This window comes from Pinus tabuliformis, chromosome 8 (assembly GCF_031772625.1).
Source record: "Pinus tabuliformis cultivar Carrire ecotype Pingquan chromosome 8, CPIR1, whole genome shotgun sequence".
NCBI lineage: Eukaryota > Viridiplantae > Streptophyta > Pinopsida > Pinales > Pinaceae > Pinus > Pinus tabuliformis.
This window is the reverse complement of record NC_142294.1, coordinates 849129264-849147020: the sequence shown is the minus strand read 5'-3', so window position 1 is coordinate 849147020 and position 17757 is coordinate 849129264. Positions and strand designations below refer to the sequence as shown.

Genomic DNA, 17757 nt, shown 5'->3' with positions numbered 1-17757 from the left:
CATCAAGGACAACACTTGAGTCATACCTGTATCATAATGCCAACACTCGTTCAGAGAGAGACAGAGCAACGCGACAAGGAAGGGAAGGAGGGAGGATTATTTCAAGTATTTCATCGATCTTCTTAACAAACTTTGATATTGACGGCCTAGGTCGTGACGGACCAAGGGAGGAGATCAGAGAGGCAAAGGCTTCTGCATTTTCTCCCAGCTAAGTTGAAGTTTCAGGAGTAGAGGCAGGAATCGATGCACCCACAGGAGGAGGCTCTGTATGGGCCATCGCAGTCCAGTCGCAAGTCAGCAAGCCCCAGGAGCCGAGGGAGGAAGGCGCGCTCAGTGTTTGAAATCGCCAAGGCGGGAGTAGCGCAACGCTTCAACTCGTTTTTTGTTTGTATTAGTGAAATCTAACTATTGTTGTTGTAATTTATTAAGGGTTTCATGTTTATTAGCATGCGAAATGTTGAAGAAATTTCCCTGCTGTAAGTGTTTTATTTTGTTAACACACAGTGTTCAAAGAAATGCTTGCATTTGAAGTGTTTGTTGTAATATATGAAAGGGAAATTCAAATATTTTGGCAAGTTGTGCTAACATATTTTAGCAAGGGAATATTACATAAGGCTTGTACTTTTTTAAACCAGACAATTTGATGTGGTGAATGTTTTGGGATGGTGGTGGGAAAGTAAAGGGGAGAGAAGGAGAATTAAATCTACCTTATTTCTTGAAATATCATTGGGAAGCTTGTAGACAACCAGACATTTGACTACACAAGGTTCTAAATCGTCCTTGTCAATTTAGTGATTACCACAATACAATAGTCTCAACCAACTAAACTTAGATTTCTTGTTCTTGCTGATATATGTGGTGATCTTGAGCAATATATTGGTGTCCTCTAGGCAAGGGTGATGACGGCATACTAGAGGTGTTCTCTACAAATCCATCTTACAATTCGTGATACTATATGTGAAAATTCCAAACTAGAATCCTATTGCAGCAACTGGTATTATTTCTCCTAATTGTTAATTAATTTAACAATTTATTTGCTATGACAAATATCGAAATAATCACACTGCAACCTTCACAAATAAGATATTGTAGAAAAATAATGTGTTGGAAACTGAGAAACACTAGAGCACACATAAAATATGAGACAATTATTTTTGGACAAATGTCCCCGGAAAAACCCAACTTGGGAAAACCAGTGCAGTAGTGAGGGTTTTTATTATTATGCAACAGTGAAAATTTGAGTACAATTTGGATGCCTGAAACTGGCCATCCACAACAAGAAATTTTGGGCAAAATTATGGAAGGGAATTTACCCTTCCTCCACTGACAATCTTGGCACAACCTGCCTTCAGAAACTCACCCTCCAACCCTCTGCGTTAGCCTCTGCGCTGCTCTTCACAATCTACTTAACGTCAAGCCTCTAGCTAGTCTCTGATGAAGTCGTTCTGCCTCTAGCTGTTGAGGAAATTGTCTCTCCGACCTTCTGGAACCTCTGCCCAGGCTTTGGAACTGAGAATGATTTCCTCTCCAGGAAATCAAACTGCCCTCTCTGAAGATACTACGCAGTGCTTTGTGTTGCCTCACTGGGATAACTCGACTCTCTTGTTGCTACCTCTCCGGATCTGGAAATCTTCCTTCGGATCATTGTCCTTGCCCCTCACTCACTGCTTCGATCTCTGGTTCTCTCTGACAACTGACTGCTGCTACTTTGGAAATCGATTTGCCAAGAAATCGAACTGCACAAGTGTCTTCTCCATCACCACATCTATCTCTTCTTATAATCCACTGTTGGAGCACCAACGACCAAGATTAAAACTTAATCAATGGCTAGGAATTTAAGATTGTCTCTGGATCGATCCGTGTGAGTTTCTAGATGATTCTCACCTTATCTTAATTAATACTGATTAATTAACAATATTCCGTAAGTTTAGACTTAGGAAATAGCTAAAAAACGGCTAATAATCTAATTGGGACACTTCTAGGCGGATTTTCCAGAAACAATTCTGGGTTTTGGAGATATCATGTATTCTACCCTCTCCACCAAATTTCGTGGATAAAACACATCCGATGCTTCAAAAACTAATACTCCCTCTTAGCAAGGAATGTGTTATAGTGCTGCACACCTTGCCACAACACTCTGTTTATGTATCATCTCCAGTCATGTTGTTGATGTCTGGCTGCTGCTACCCACCAACTACTACACAACTTTGATGTTGCATCTGTGTTGCTGCTGACGCTGCCATACTGCTGCCAACTTTGCATTTGCATTACAACTCCCTCTCATCTGCTGTTGCTACAACTACAACTAAAAAACATCCAAAATACTGAATCAACTGCGATCAATATGATGCATCTGTCTCCTAAGTCTCTGACTGCTACTAGCATCTACACTGTCAATGAAGAATCTACGGTGCTGCTAACTCTGCATTGTGCTAGCTGTACTGCTGACTACTATGGACTCCCTGCGCTCCCCTGCATCTGACTGCTACTAGTCTGCAACTGTCACTTTTGTATTGACTGCATCTACTGCCACTGATCCCTACTATTGAATATTGTGGCCCCCCGTAGCTAGGTAATGATCCATGAGTTGGACTCCTCAAGCATCCTACCCATCTGTAGTTCTCTGGGGCTACAACGCCAAGTCACCCCAATTTACTCCTGGAGGTATATCGACAATCATAGCGAAGTCTTCCTCCAATCTGGAGGACAACCTATTGATCTCTGCAGAGGCTGCCTGCTGGTCCTGCTTCTCAAATCGACCCACATTCTATCCCAGTTTGGTAGCCTATCTCTGCCCAATATGCTTTGGACAAAGACCTGCCAATCCTCTGAGACGTTATTGAGTGCCAATCGCACTAGCTTCGTGGGTTGAGGCGCTGCCCCAACAACTGACAGCTGGTCTCAGACCTCTTGAATCCTGGTAAGGAAGGGATTTATGCCTTCCCCTTTCTGCATCCGGATGAGTCTCAGCTTCTCCTCTAGGTACATCTTTCGCTGCTCGGAAGTACCCTGATATAACGTGGAGAGAGCATCCCACATCTGCTTGGCAGTATCTTGCCAACTTTATGTGAGACAACATGATCCCTAACTCCATCTAGGATCAATCACTTTGCTAGCACCATCTCTTTCTTGTATTCTTTTTGCTGTTTTGCATCCTGGGGAACTGCCACTACATTATCAATGTAGACTTTCAGGCCATATTCATCTAGAAGGAAGGACATCTTAGCCTTCCAGATGGCATAGTTGGAAGCTCCATCCAACCTATCTTGATCACGAAGCCCTGCATTGGCCATCTCAACGAATTGTCGAAAACTCCCTCTTTCCTTCTGCTTGGCTGCTGCCTAACTACTCGCACTCCCTTCTGGAGTGAGAAGATCTGCTCACAACTATTGTCAATCTGCAAGGAAAATCAAACTTCTTGAGACTAGAAGTTCCCCAAGGAAAATTTTCCCTCTGTGTGCGCTCTTCTCTCTTCCACCCTAACGCTGGCTCTACTCTAGCGAATTGCTGCAAAAACATCTGCGTCCAGCTAGAGATCTGCCCAACGAAAAATCTGAGCTGCTCCCTCTGCCTCTGGAATCACTCGATCTGGAAGGATCAAATTTTTCTGCCCCTCTCAAAAAAATCGAACTTCCTCAAGCAATTCGGCCTTCTGGCAAAAGACTGCGCTGCCCTTGGAAATTTCAGCCTGTGGCCCTCACTGAATAGTGAAAATTCCTTCTGTTCGCTTATGAGTTTTCTAGCTGATCAATTACGCTCTGATACCATCTAAAAATTCCAAACTGGAATCCTATTGTAGCAATTGGTATTATTTCTCCTAATTGTTAATTAATTTAACAATTTATCTGCTACGACAAATATCGAAATAAACGCATTGCAACCTTCGCAAATAAAATATTGTGGAAAAATAATGTGCTGGAAACTGAGAAACGCTAGCACACACACAAAATATGAGACAATTATTTTTGGACAAATGTCCGTGGAAAAACCCAACTTGGAAAAACCGGTGCAATTTGAGTACAATTGAAGGCAATTTACCCTTCCTCCACTGGCAATCCTGGCACAACTTGCCTTTAGAACCTTGGCCCTCTAACCCTCTACATTAGCCTCTGTGCTGTTCTACGTAGTCTGCTTGACGTCAAGCCTCCAACTAGTCTCTGATGAAGTCGTTCTGCCTCCAACTACTGAGGAATTCGTCTCTCTGGCCTTCTAGACCCTTTGCCCGGCCTCTGGAACTGAGAACGATTTTCTCTCCAGCAAATTGAACTGCCCTCTCTGAAGCTACTGCGCAGTGCTCTACGCTGCCTCCCTGGGATAACTCGGCCCTCTTGTTGCTGCCTCCCTGGGATAACTCGGCCCTCTTGTTGCTGCCTCTCTGGATCTGGAAATCTTCCTCCGGATCACTGTCCTTGCCCCTCACTCACTGCTTCGATCTCTGACTCTCTTCGACAATTGGCTGTTGCTACTCTGGAAATTGATCTGCCAAGCAATTGAACTGCACAAGTGTCTTCTCCATCACCACATTGATCTCTTCTTATAATCCAATGATGGAGCACCAACAACCAAGATTAAAACTTAATCAATGGCTAGGAATTTAGGATCAACTCTAAATCGATCCGTGTGAGTTTCTAGATGATTCTCACCTTATCTCAATTAACACTGATCAATTAACCATATTTCTTAAGTTTAGACTTAGGAAATATTTAAAAAATGACTAATAATCTAATTGAAACACTTCTAGGCAGAATTTCCAGAAACGATTTCTGGGTTTTGGAGATCTCATATATTCTAGCCTCTCCACCAAATTTCGTGGATAGAACACATCCGATGCTGCAAAAACTAACACTGTATATGAGTAAACAAAGCTGTGAAACAAAATTTCTGACTCGGGACTTGATTCCATTCAAGAAAAGTCTTCACTACAGAAATTTACCGAAACCCTTGAGAAACTTCTATGAAATGTTTCCTAAAGGTTTCAGTTATAAATCACCAAGAATTTTTTTTGAAACATTTCCTAGCAGATTCAAGTATGAAAATATGGTTTCTGTTTTGTAAAAGCAGTTTATAATTATTTTTTAAATTAGGCATGGGTGTTCTCTGCTACTTGAACCAAAAGGAAGGAATAAAACAATAATGAACAAATAGTTAAGAAATGAACTTTGAAAGTTCTTGCTCATACATATATGCAAACACTGCATATATATATTTTTTCCTCTTCATGTTTCTATATATAGACATGCCCGTTTGCAGTTGCCTGAAATTTTGAGTGTTGTTTCATAAATCCATTTATTTTCCAAAACTTGTACTAGGTTTCCTACTCAAATTGATATATAAGGGAAGTCACTTTGTCATTGTAGATGCAAATTACATGTTCATCATGGGAAGGGATGAAATAGAGCAATGTAACTGATATTTCAACAGTTTGGTTGCTGGCAACTTTATTTTCAAGGAAACAAGTTACAATGTCTTAGTTTCAATGCAAGTATGTTTTCTTTGCTTCCATAGCTGAACATTTAGCCATGAACATAATATTTCTTTCAATTAATCTGCCATTTGTCTCGAGGACAGATATAAGGTGGAGGGTGTTAGCATATGTTGTTATTGGAGAGGTGCTTGGCTAGTTGGGTCTACTGCCAGAGAATGCCAATGTGACAATCTTGACATTCCTACAGAATGATTGATATTCTGTCTTTATAAAGCAGAACTATATATAAGTGTTAAGGGTTTAGTTTAAATCTAAAGTCAGTTTTTTTCAAGAAGATAAGGTTTTAATTTAAGCTCTTTGGGATTTTCATTAATCTTCAGGTGGACGTTTCTGTAGATGTGGAAACAAGCTATATCAAAGTGGAAGATGATGGTAAGTCATTAGTTGACTCCGTGTTTAGAGTTTCATTTTGATAGAAATGAGGTAAACTGATTTACTCTTAGTTGAGGCATGTTTGCTCCTTTAAGTCTTTCTTTATCACTGACTGGATTGCATTCCTCTCATAGGTTGCGGCATTAAGAGAGAGGATTTGACGCTCCTTGGTGAAAGACATGGTATCTTTCTTGCTGTTGAATCATTCATGCTTTTTAAGTTTTTTCTTATCTATATTTATCTTTGTTAGTCTTTCAAAAGGCTTCTGTGGCTGTCCTTATAGCATACAAATAGAAATGTTTGAAAAAGTGCAATAGTGAAGAATTTAGTATTGGTTCCACTTACCAGTCAAAAATAATGGAACAATATGAATCTTATGTGTGTTTTCTATACTCCTGTAAGTGGAGCTCCATAAATGAGAAACTAAGACCTCATAAAGCTAAAATCCATTAAAACTTGGATGCAGCTCACCCTTTCTAATAGTTCTACTACTGTTTACTATGTTCACCGGCACTAGAGAGGCATGCAAATAACTAACAAGAGACATGTAAATTGAACATTGGAAAAGTGTTGATTTTGTAGCCTCGGAAGGTCTTTGACATTGACTTGGTTTCATAGCATGTAGAAGATATTTGATTGCCTCTTTAGGTGCTTGTTTGGTGGAGTAAGTGATTTATGATTTCTTTTTTAAAGTTAGAAAAAGTACAATAATTAATGTAATTAATTATTGTGTACTATTAGGCCAAATTTTAAGGATAAATAAAAAAATTATTAATGTGACTTAGATATAATCTCAACTGTTGATCTCAAGTGAGACTTAGAATTTAATCCTAGTCATTGATCACTTGGGAGATTAGGGTTAGGGATTTTGGCCTAACAAAATTATAAAATAAGCCTCAGAGAGGGGTGAAGAGACACAATTGTTGAGGAAGCGATTTTCTGAAGAGCGAGAGGCTCAATTAGACTGGAGAGAAGTAAGGAGAATTGCAGCAGGAAATTTCGAGAGAAATTTCAGGGAAGTCGAAGCTAGGAAAGAGACAGGCTGAGTCAGTTGAAGAGAAGGGCTGAATTACTGGAGGAGGGCTGCAATATCCAGAGGCCAAATTTCTCAAGTATGTAAAGCCATATGAGGGAAAAGAGGGGCTGAATTGATGGTGAGGGAGGCTATGTCTTCTAGAGGTCAAGTTTCTTTAGTAGTGCCGATTTCCAGGGGCCGATTTCCTTGAGGCCGATTTTTCCTAGTGGGGTTGAGTTCTAGGTTCCCAATATTTGTATTTTTTGTGTATTCATTGTGGGTCTAGGCCCAATTTTCTTGAGAAATTTAATATGAAGGAAGATTGTGTTGGACACAAATTTGCTGTTGTAGTGTGATTGATTTCCATAGTTTACTTCCATTGCATTTTATTTTTTGAGTTAATATGCTAGTGTGTTTGTTTTATCGTCAATTTTAGAAATATTTGAGATAAATATGTTTTGGGGTTTTAATAAGTTGTTGAAGTAAATTAAATCAGATCTGGTATAACAGAATTTAACACAAAGCAAAACTTGTAGCATCTTCACCAACTCTCCTGTTAATGCTACGATGAAGACTTCAAGTATTATTACTATTGGATATGTTGTTATTGGGACCTTAGGAAATGAAGTCTTCGAGTATTTAATCCTATTATATGAACAAAATAGCCAAGCGTACAAGGGATTTAGGCCACTGGTATTAATGACAATCACACAATCTTATAGCTGCCTTAATTAAGGATTCATGAGCTGGCTGTATGTTCCTATTTCTCTTTTACTATTCATGTTCAGGGTCAAACGTTTGGGTATATATTATAGTAACTTGAGACTACAATCCATGCTTTAGGTGCTTTGCTCTGCTTTGATGTACTCTTGCCTCTTGCCTGCTTTTTGCCATTTGCAGTTTTTTTGGAACTATGACCCTGTTACCACCTGGATTAGCATTCTCAGGAAGCTTCAGTCAAGGTGCTAAGTGGTAAGCACACATGGTGTACACCGACTATCACCTCAACACAATCTTCACTCACTTTAGCCCAACTTCTACAATGCCACAGTGGGTATTCCAATATACACACACTTCACCAACAAGCCTAAGAGACCGGTGCCTAGAAACACTAAATATGATGAAGGTTACGAGTTAAATGAAACAAAATGCTTAGTATATGATTTATAATTGCAGAAGACACAAACCAACATTAACAACCCACTCAAAATATCCAACAAATAGTTATCTTTGATGCTTGAGAGTAAGGGGAAGGTATAAATACCAAGTGAGATGACTTATCCTTGATTTCCACTTGATTTGTAACCTGATTTGGACAAGTTTGCTGCTTTCCTACACTTCAAGATCTACAAAATAACCAAAAAATGCAGAAATACCAGATTTGGAGTGTCTTTGAAGCAACTTGGATGTGTGGAAATCACAATAGGATGATGGATCCTCGAGTGCTTGAGCTTGAACAACGACATGTGAGTGAAAATACAGCCTAGCTATGAATAATATGCAAGTGAATAGTAAACTACAGTAATCTTATCCAAACTTTCATGAAAAGGGGGTCCAATCCTCCAGGGTCAAAAACAGAAAATGCCCTAACCAAGATAAAACTTTTTGCTGCAGTTAGGGCAGCTTTAAACAATTCCAAATATTGATAAATATGCAATAGAAATACTTCAAAAATGTAACCAGGCTTCAAGTGGGGTCTAAACAACCTCTTTCATGAATCCCTAGGCAAGTTTCCTTACCAATCCTTAAGAAGGTGTTGCTGTAAATAAATTTCAGAATTGTGAAGGCACCTTCAAAACCCTCAAAGTGATGTTAAATAACCTTTAAAGCATAAAACAAGAGGGCCACATTTTCCCTGGGCTCTAGATCATCAATATGGCACAAATCCCAAGAAAATTTTTATAGATGAAAAATGTAATTCATCAACTTCCTTTTAGACAATAACATAAATATTTTCCACAATTACTCTTTATTTTTTGTGACTAGATTTTTTGTTTGTTTAAATTTTTCTATTTTTAAGGTTTTTTTCAATAATATAAATAAATAAAAGACAACAAATTTTGGAAAAAATGGTTGGTTGTCGGATTAGGGCTTAAGTCCCTTACTTCTTTGTCTAATCAAGACAAATTATGCAACCAAGCCGTACTAGAAGGGATCTGCCTCAAGTGGAAAGCTTTCGACCATAAGATCAAGTATGGAATGAAATAAAATAAGACCCTTGTCCAAGAACCTTAGGGCATGGCCCAACAAGGAGCTTTAATCCGTACCTCACACCAACAAAGGAGAAGTGAGAGATTTACCTTAGATGTGTCCCTCCAAGTGACAAAGTTTCCTTTTAGATGGATTGATCTAGATAGCCTCGTAGTAGTCTTGAACTAATCACAAAATTGCCTTTGAAAAATATTGTAAAATAGCCAAGAAAGAGAAACTCCAAAGTCAACACCAAAGCTTCATGAAAATAATTACATTATGGCAAGAATGATTTCAACAATTCACAACGATTTGGGAGGAGAGTGAGCTCTCTATTCATAGATGAGGCTCTCAAAACCTCCCCTCGTTTTGCTTCTTAGAAAAAGTTTAAGAAACCTTAAAGAAAATTTGACTTGTCATCCAAAAAGCTTGGAGACTAAGTCATTACAACAATTTGATTTTACATCGCTTCAAACCCTCAAAAAGGAGGTGATGTCCCCTAGAAAAGGCTTGATTTGATTTAGGGAGGGGCCAATTTGGCTTAGGGGTCTAACATTCCCTTAAAAAACGACTTGAAGTTGCTTGGAGGAAAATTGGAAAGCCTTAGGAAGCCCAATGACTTCCTTTTCTTGCTCATTGTTATTTTGACCTCTTTGACCTTCAACATCTAGAAAGGTGGACAGGTTACTTGATTTTGGTCCAAACCCGTCTGTTTTGATGATTTAAGACTTCACTTTGCTTGCTTATATGTTGGCCTTGGTCCATTGGAGTGACTTTGACTTGAGGAGACGCTTCATTTCCTTATGAGATGTGCCACGTTTTCTCGTTTATCTCTCATGCTTGACCAAAGAGAAGTTGGATCTCTTTAAATGGAGAAATAATACTTGAAATGGCATTTTGAGAAGGGTGTTTTGAGTGCTTCAACTTGGAGATGATTTGGCTTGACTTGTAGAGTTCAATGGATCTTCTTTCTATCTTGGCGGGTGTGGGATGCTGCCTTGGTGAGTGCATATGCATTGTAGATTGTGAGACTGCCATGAAGAATGATGGCCATGGCCAAAGAGGTGTACATACTTAAGATAAATGGTGCATTTGGGGAGCATAAAATAGGTGTGCTAGTATAACAATAAGATGGCTATCTCCACCCTTACATAGTGCTATCACCTTTACAGGGCTACTACAGTAAGTGTTCCTTTAATCCATGTGTCCAAATAGATCCACCTCCATGATGCCTGCATACCAACCTAGGACATATGCATGTCCATCAAGGCAGGGAGTTATCGCCCACTGAGGGGTAGTTAGCAAAGCCATAAAACCAAGCACCATGAAGATGAAAAAGGACCGGTCATGGCCATCCACCTAAGGGGAACTAGGACACACTTTTACTCTTCATCCTACATGGCCTCACAAGGTCATAAATTGCACACATTTTGGCTTACAAATGGCATGATCTAAAAATTTTGGGGTACCCCTATTGAAAGAGGTGTAATAGGCCCTTCGTTTTTTGTGTGCGCACTCTTGGCTATAAGTTGTGTTGACCTCTACTGGTCAACTACCCATGCAGTACACCCCCTTTTTCTTGGCAGAAAGGGGCAGCACCTGATCTACGTGTCCGTGCCAGCCTGCAGTCATCAGCAGCTTAATCATTTTGATTGTAAACCCAGTCTGCATGTATGAATTGTAAATAATCTTAGTAGATATGAGTCGTTTATGTGAATTGCCTAGGTGGACCTAACTTTCTAGTGGTAATCTACGTCCCGGAAGGTTTTTCGTCTCACCGATCTATGGATCGGCAGAGTTTTCCTTCAAACCTGACCCCAAAGCCGGGATGGATTTTGTCATTAGAACTTTAGGAGAATCCTAGTGTGTTAATCTGCTAGATTATAGTTGTGTCGCAGAACTGGGTGATTTGTGAGGGTCTGTATTAAGTGGGTTTGTCCCCTTAAGATGTAAATTTGTAAAAGTCATGATGTAATGTGTCCTGAGGGTCGAAAAATGTTTTAAATCCCCTCATGAGTCCTAAGTCCTAGGTCCTAGGTGATGTTTCCGAAGGCTTAGTTCGATGATCCATTTTAAAATGAATTAAGAAATTAAAAAAATGAATAAAAATAATAAAATAATAAAATAAATAAAAATTAAAAAATGAAATAAATAAAAAAATAATAAAAAATTAAAAAATAAAACAAAAACCCTAACTAATAAAATAATAATATTTTAAGTGAATAAATCGACGGATGAGATCAAGAGATGTCTTGATCCTCATCAACGGTCGAGATCATTTCTACATGGATCACTCGAACTAGCCGTTGGGATCATTTCCTTTAAATAGGGTGCTAGGGGTCATTTTCAGATCATTGGATCTGTGAGTCTAATACTGAAGAAGCAATCTTGTAAATCTGTTTCTGGTTAATAAAAGAAGACTTTGGGGTCCATATCTTGCTGGTGTTACTCTCTTGAAATGCTGTGAGATTGTTTAAATTTTCTGCATATTTTCTTTTCAGCCATTAATAATAGCTTTTTTGTAGAGTATTGTGAGCACAGGTATCTTGTTCACTTGCTGGGGTTTGAGTGCTGTTAGGGTTTCTGAAGTAATGGCAGGTATCTCCATTACTTCCTGAGATCTAGCAGCATTTTTGCCCTCTTTACTGATGGTTGTTTTGAGCTGTGCAGAAAGGATTTTCTGAAGGAATTTTGTGGGCGTTCAGGGAAGTTCTCGGCTGAACCAGCCAACTCCCGCAAGCATTTTTTGCTGAGCCCAGTTGGATTTGATCCTGGGTCTATCATTCGTTTTATTTTTCTAAGTTGCATGAGAGATTTTCTGAAGTTCTTCACAGTGAAAACCTAAAATTTCTGTTTCTTCTAAAATATTTCCGTGCTTATTGCCGAATCTCGCTGTTAAGGGGCCAAATCTGTAAATTTATTAGCTGTCTTAGGGTTTCAAATTTTTCTTTTTTTGATCCAAGGTTTTAGATTTTTTTGCTTTATGCAGTTTTGATTAGGGTTTTGGTTTTCTTTTCTTGTATTTGCAGGAATAGGGTTTCTGGATCAGGAGAAATTGAGACTTTGGAGTCAGATTACAGACGGTGAAAACACCATTTTTTTTTTAGACAAGATAACCACTGCATTGCATGCAGTCTCAGCACCCCTGTCCCCCACGGAATCAGCATTAAGATTTTCTGCCTGTGCTGCGTAAACTGAGGCTTCATATAATTCACCTGAGTAGATTCTTCTGGAAGTATATCGAAATCATTTCAGTACGAGCAGCTGGTGGGACGTTTTCAGCTCCAATACGATTTTATTTGGGAAACGATAACTGCATGCTCTCAAAAGGTGGCACGAGATTCTATCTGGGGTCACGATTTTTTTATCAAGCCGTGGATAGCTTCAGCGTTGTAGCACATTTAACCTCCGGAGACCAGCATTCCCAGATCGATGGTAAATTTTTTTTATGCGTGGATCATTCTAAGCTCAGCCATTTCAATTGTCAAACGTCGGCCTGGAAATAGAAACTGTTGCCGGTTGCTACCATCGGATACCTGCAAAACAACCAGAGAAGAGGTATTGGGACGCGGCAACGCAGTGATTTATTCTCCGTTTGCGTAGCAGGCCATCACTCAGAAATTTTGAAGCACGGGCCAGGTTAATGCATTGTACAGGCGAGGTATTCTCTAAATCGCTTGTTCCTGCCGGCATTAGTTGTTCATGGTTTCCGCATTTAGTTTCTCTGGTTCAAATCGATTGCCGCCCAGCCGCCGTCTGCTATCAAAAACTGTCCAGGTAATCTGCGGCTCAGACCTCAGGTAAGTATAAACTCGCTTCATTATTGCCATCGACCGTGTTCAAAATCCGCTGGCGTAGGGTTTTCACGTTTTCGTCATAGGTAAATCGAATGTTTTTTTTTTATCAGTCATAAAATGCGTGCTGTATGATACATAGCTAAGGGTTTAGGCATATTTAAATAAACTTTGATCGTATTTTTTTTTAGTTTTAGCTTGTTTTTCTTTTTTTTTCAACTTAGCATAATTTTGTGTAAATAAAATAAAAAGGGTTCTGCATAGTTAAGTTTTTATTTTTTATTTTTTAGATTTTAATTTTTAATAAATCATTTTCCTTTTTTTATATAGATTTTTATTATATGAAAATCAAAAAATAAAAAGGGATGTATTTAAATTAATTTTGGTTTAGTTTTATTTTTAATATAGTTTAGTTTTTTTTTTAGAATAATTTCTAGTTTTTATTAAAAAAATAAAATAAAAAAATATTCATGTTTTAGACTTTAATGTTTTGTAGTTAGATTTCGATTTTTTTAAATTAGATTTTAAGTTTAAATTTTTATTTTAGATTTTTTTTATAATACAAAAAAATAAAAAACAAAAAAATCTTAAAAAGAATTTTATAAATTTTTAGGTTTTTAGTTTAGATTCTTTTAGGGTTTAAATTTTTTATTCAAAAAAAAAAAATTCGAAAAAATATAAAAAAATTTGTGGAAAATTATTTTTGCCAGTTTCAGTGGTTTTTCATGTTATATCTTTCATGCTGAGATCTAAAATTTTTTCAAGTCGAGATACGGATATGATATCTGGTTAATGATGTATGATTCTCGTGGTGGTTCAAAGCATTCATCTTTTCAAAATTTTCAGTTGCCGGATATCGTTTTGGTCATGTGATTTAGTTGATGACAAATGATTGTTGTTCACGGTTTATGTTTTTTATATCATTTAACAAGTAATCATTTTAATAACAATCTTATAAGGCACTGGTCTGCTCAATTAATTAAATCATTTTAGTGCTTATCTTGATCGTGTCTCGTGTCTCCCAACCAACTGGTCGACAGTTGGTCTCATTATCTCACAGGGACTACCCCCCTTAGCCGCGGGAGACAGGCTTAAACGGAGGGATCGGGGATCAGAGTGACAGCCCCCGGTCTGAGGGTTGTCGTGTCAATCCGCGCGACAACATTTTTTGGCGCCGTTGCCGGGGACTTTGTTTTCTCGGTGTTTCAACGACAATCATCCTTCTCATTTCTTATTTTGTCATCTGGCCCGGCAATGCCAACATTTTTTGGCGTCGTTGCCGGGGAAATTGTTTTCTCGGCGTTTCAACGACAATCATCCTTCTCATTTTTATCTTTTCATCTGGCCCGACAACGCCAACATTTTTTGGCGCAGTTTTTCTGTTCTTGGAGGTTTCATCGACATTCACCTTATCATCTTTCTCATCTCTCATTTGAGCTGGCAGATTCAACCTTTGGGGGTTATCATTTGGATCTTTCATTGCCTTATCAGTGTCTCTTCGGTGTGTTTCTTGTTTGGATGGCGACTCCACTTTCTCATTTTTTCCCAGACAAGAAGCTTCCCTCATATCTGCTTGTGATTACTTTTTGGATCCTAGAATCAGATTCATTGTTCAAGTGGCGACTCCACTTCTTTCATCTCTTAATTTTCTTGAGCAGAAATCTCTTTCTATCATCGATTTGATCCCTTACTGTTCATCATGGATTATTCATGTAAACCATGTCATTTTACTGATAATCTCCATGATCTTCCGAAAGAGGCCATTTCTAAATTATTTAAGTTCTCGGGTGGTGATTCGGTCACTGTTAAACAGCATTTAAACATGTTTACTTGTGTAATGATCTTATATTGTAGATTTCCTCAATATAATAATGAAGATTTCAAGATGCGTCTATTTGTCCATTCTTTAGAGGGTGATGCCTTGAATTGGTTTAATAATTTTCCTAATGATTTTTTCACTTCTTTACAAGACATTCTCAATGCTTTTAAAGATAGATATGATAGTCCAAACAGCTTGCCTTCTACCTCTAAAATTGTGCAACAGAAAGATGACTCTTCAGATCAGAATGTGTCATCAACCGAAAATATTGCAGATCAAGTTCATGATAGTGAAAAATCAGGGACAAATGACAATGAAAGGGAAGAGCAAAAGCAAATTTTACGAGATCTAATGATGCTGGTAAGAAATATGGAAATCAACCAAACTAATTATGTCAATGATGTGAAAACTTTATGCACCCACCTGAAAAAACGTAAGAGAAAGAAAATAAGAAGAAGATTTGACGCATCAGACGGCCGCGAGCAGCTTGATTTTCGGATAGGAAAAAGTCCTACCATATGCAAAATTGGACATGGCACATCCGACAAGCAGCCGACAGATTTGCCTGAAAGCAGGCAAATGCTCAGTATGCACTATATTGAACACATCTGATGCCATGGGGCATCCTTTGTATCGTATTTCTAACCCTGCTCCTTGTTTTTTTTTCCCGCATTTTTATTTCTGCTTTAGATAGTTAATAAATGAAGAGCTTTTATCTTTCCTGTGCTTAATGTATATGATGATTTTGGATGGACGCTACTTATTTTTGTGTTGTATGGATGCAGATTCTGGATTCTCACATTCCTGCAAGCAGCAACGTGTCCCCAAGTAGAGCCAGATGTTGACCTCTACTGGTCAACTACCCATGCAGTACACCCCCTTTTTCTTGGCAGAAAGGGGCAGCACCTGATCTACGTGTCCGTGCCAGCCTGCAGTCATCAGCAGCTTAATCATTTTGATTGTAAACCCAGTCTGCATGTATGAATTGTAAATAATCTTAGCAGATATGAGTCGTTTATGTGAATTGCGTAGGTGGACCTAACTTTCTAGTGGTAATCTACGTCCCGGAAGGTTTTTCGTCTCACCGATCCATGGATCGGCAGAGTTTTCCTTCAAACCTGACCCCAAAGCCGGGATGGATTTTGTCATTAGAACTTTAGGAGAATCCTAGTGTGTTAATTTGCTAGATTATAGTTGTGTCGCAGAACTGGGTGATTTGTGAGGGTTTGTATTAAGTGGGTTTGTCCCCTTAAGATGTAAATTTGTAAAAGTCATGATGTAATGTGTCCTGAGGGTCGAAAAATGTTTTAAATCCCCTCATGAGTCCTAAGTCCTAGGCCCTAGGTGATGTTTCCGAAGGCTTAGTTCGATGATCCATTTTAAAATGAATTAAGAAATTAAAAAAATGAATAAAAATAATAAAATAATAAAATAAATAAAAATTAAAAAATGAAATAAATAAAAAAATAATAAAAAATTAAAAAATAAAACAAAAACCCTAACTAATAAAATAATAATATTTTAAGTGAATAAATCGACGGATGAGATCAAGAGATGTCTTGATCCTCATCAACGGTCGAGATCATTTCTACATGGATCACTCGAACTAGCCGTTGGGATCATTTCCTTTAAATAGGGTGCTAGAGGTCATTTTCAGATCATTGGATCTGTGAGTCTGATACTGAAGAAGCTCTCTTGTAAATCTGTTTCTGGTTAATAAAAGAAGACTTTGGGGTCCATATCTTGCTGGTGTTACTCTCTTGAAATGCTGTGAGATTGTTTAAATTTTCTGCATATTTTCTTTTCAGCCATTAATAATAGCTTTTTTGTAGAGTATTGTGAGCACAGGTATCTTGTTCACTTGCTGGGGTTTGAGTGCTGTTAGGGTTTCTGAAGTAATGGCAGGTATCTCCATTACTTCCTGAGATCTAGCAGCATTTTTGCCCTCTTTACTGATGGTTGTTTTGAGCTGTGCAGAAAGCATTTTCTGAAGGAATTTTGTGGGCGTTCGGGGAAGTTCTCGGCTGAACCAGCCAACTCCCGCAAGCATTTTTTGCTGAGCCCAGTTGGATTTGATCCTGGGTCTATCATTCGTTTTATTTTTCTAAGTTGCATGAGAGATTTTCTGAAGTTCTTCACAGTGAAAACCTAAAATTTCTGTTTCTTTTAAAATATTTCCGTGCTTATTGCCGAATCTGGCTGTTAAGGGGCCAAATCTGTAAATTTATTAGCTGTCTTAGGGTTTCAAATTTTTCTTTTTTTGATCCAGGGTTTTAGATTTTTTTTTGCTTTATGCAGTTTTGATTAGGGTTTTGGTTTTCTTTTCTTGTATTTGCAGGAATAGGGTTTCTGGATCAGGAGAAATTGAGACTTTGGAGTCAGATTACAGACGGTGAAAACACCATTTTTCTTCTAGACAAGATAACCACGGCATTGCATGCAGTCTCAGCACCCCTGTCCCCCACGGAATCAGCGTTAAGATTTTCTGCCCGTGCTGCGTAAACTGAGGCTTCACATAATTCAGCTGAGTAGATTCTTCTGGAAGTATATCGAAATCATTTCAGTACGAGCAGCTGGTGGGACGTTTTCAGCTCCAATACGATTTTATTTGGGAAACGATAACTGCATGCTCTCAAAAGGTGGCACGAGATTCTATCTGGGGTCACGATTTTTTTATCAAGCCGTGGATAGCTTCAGCGTTGTAGCACATTTAACCTCCGGAGACTAGCATTCCCAGATCGATAGTAAATTTTTTTTATGCGTGGATCATTCTAAGCTCAGCCATTTCATTTATCAAACGTCGGCCTGGAAATAGAAACTCTTGCCGGTTGCTACCATTGGATACCTGCAAAACTACCAGAGAAGAGGTATTGGGACGCGGCAACGCAGTGATTTATTCTCCGTTTGCGTAGCAGGCCATCACTCAGAAATTTTGAAGCACGGGCCAGGTTAACACATTGTACAGGTGAGGTATTCTCTAAATCGCTTGTTCCTGCCGGCATTAGTTGTTCATGGTTTCCGCATTTAGTTTCTCTGGTTCAAATCGATTGCCGCCCAGCCGCCGTCTGCTATCAAAAACTGT

The 17757-nt window shown here is 38.6% G+C and overlaps 1 protein-coding gene across 5 annotated transcripts in view; it reads left to right on the top strand.

Moving 5' to 3' along the window:
• Positions 1-17757, top strand: part of MLH3 (MUTL protein homolog 3) — a 474897-nt gene that overhangs the window by 159073 nt on the left and 298067 nt on the right. For all 5 annotated transcript variants that reach the window (XM_089372967.1, XM_089372964.1, XM_089372965.1 and 2 more), the window contains exons 3-4: positions 5806-5857; positions 5992-6039. In XM_089372967.1, the coding sequence (XP_089229093.1) occupies positions 5806-5857; positions 5992-6039 (100 nt within the window). The remainder of the gene's footprint in view (positions 1-5805; positions 5858-5991; positions 6040-17757) is intronic.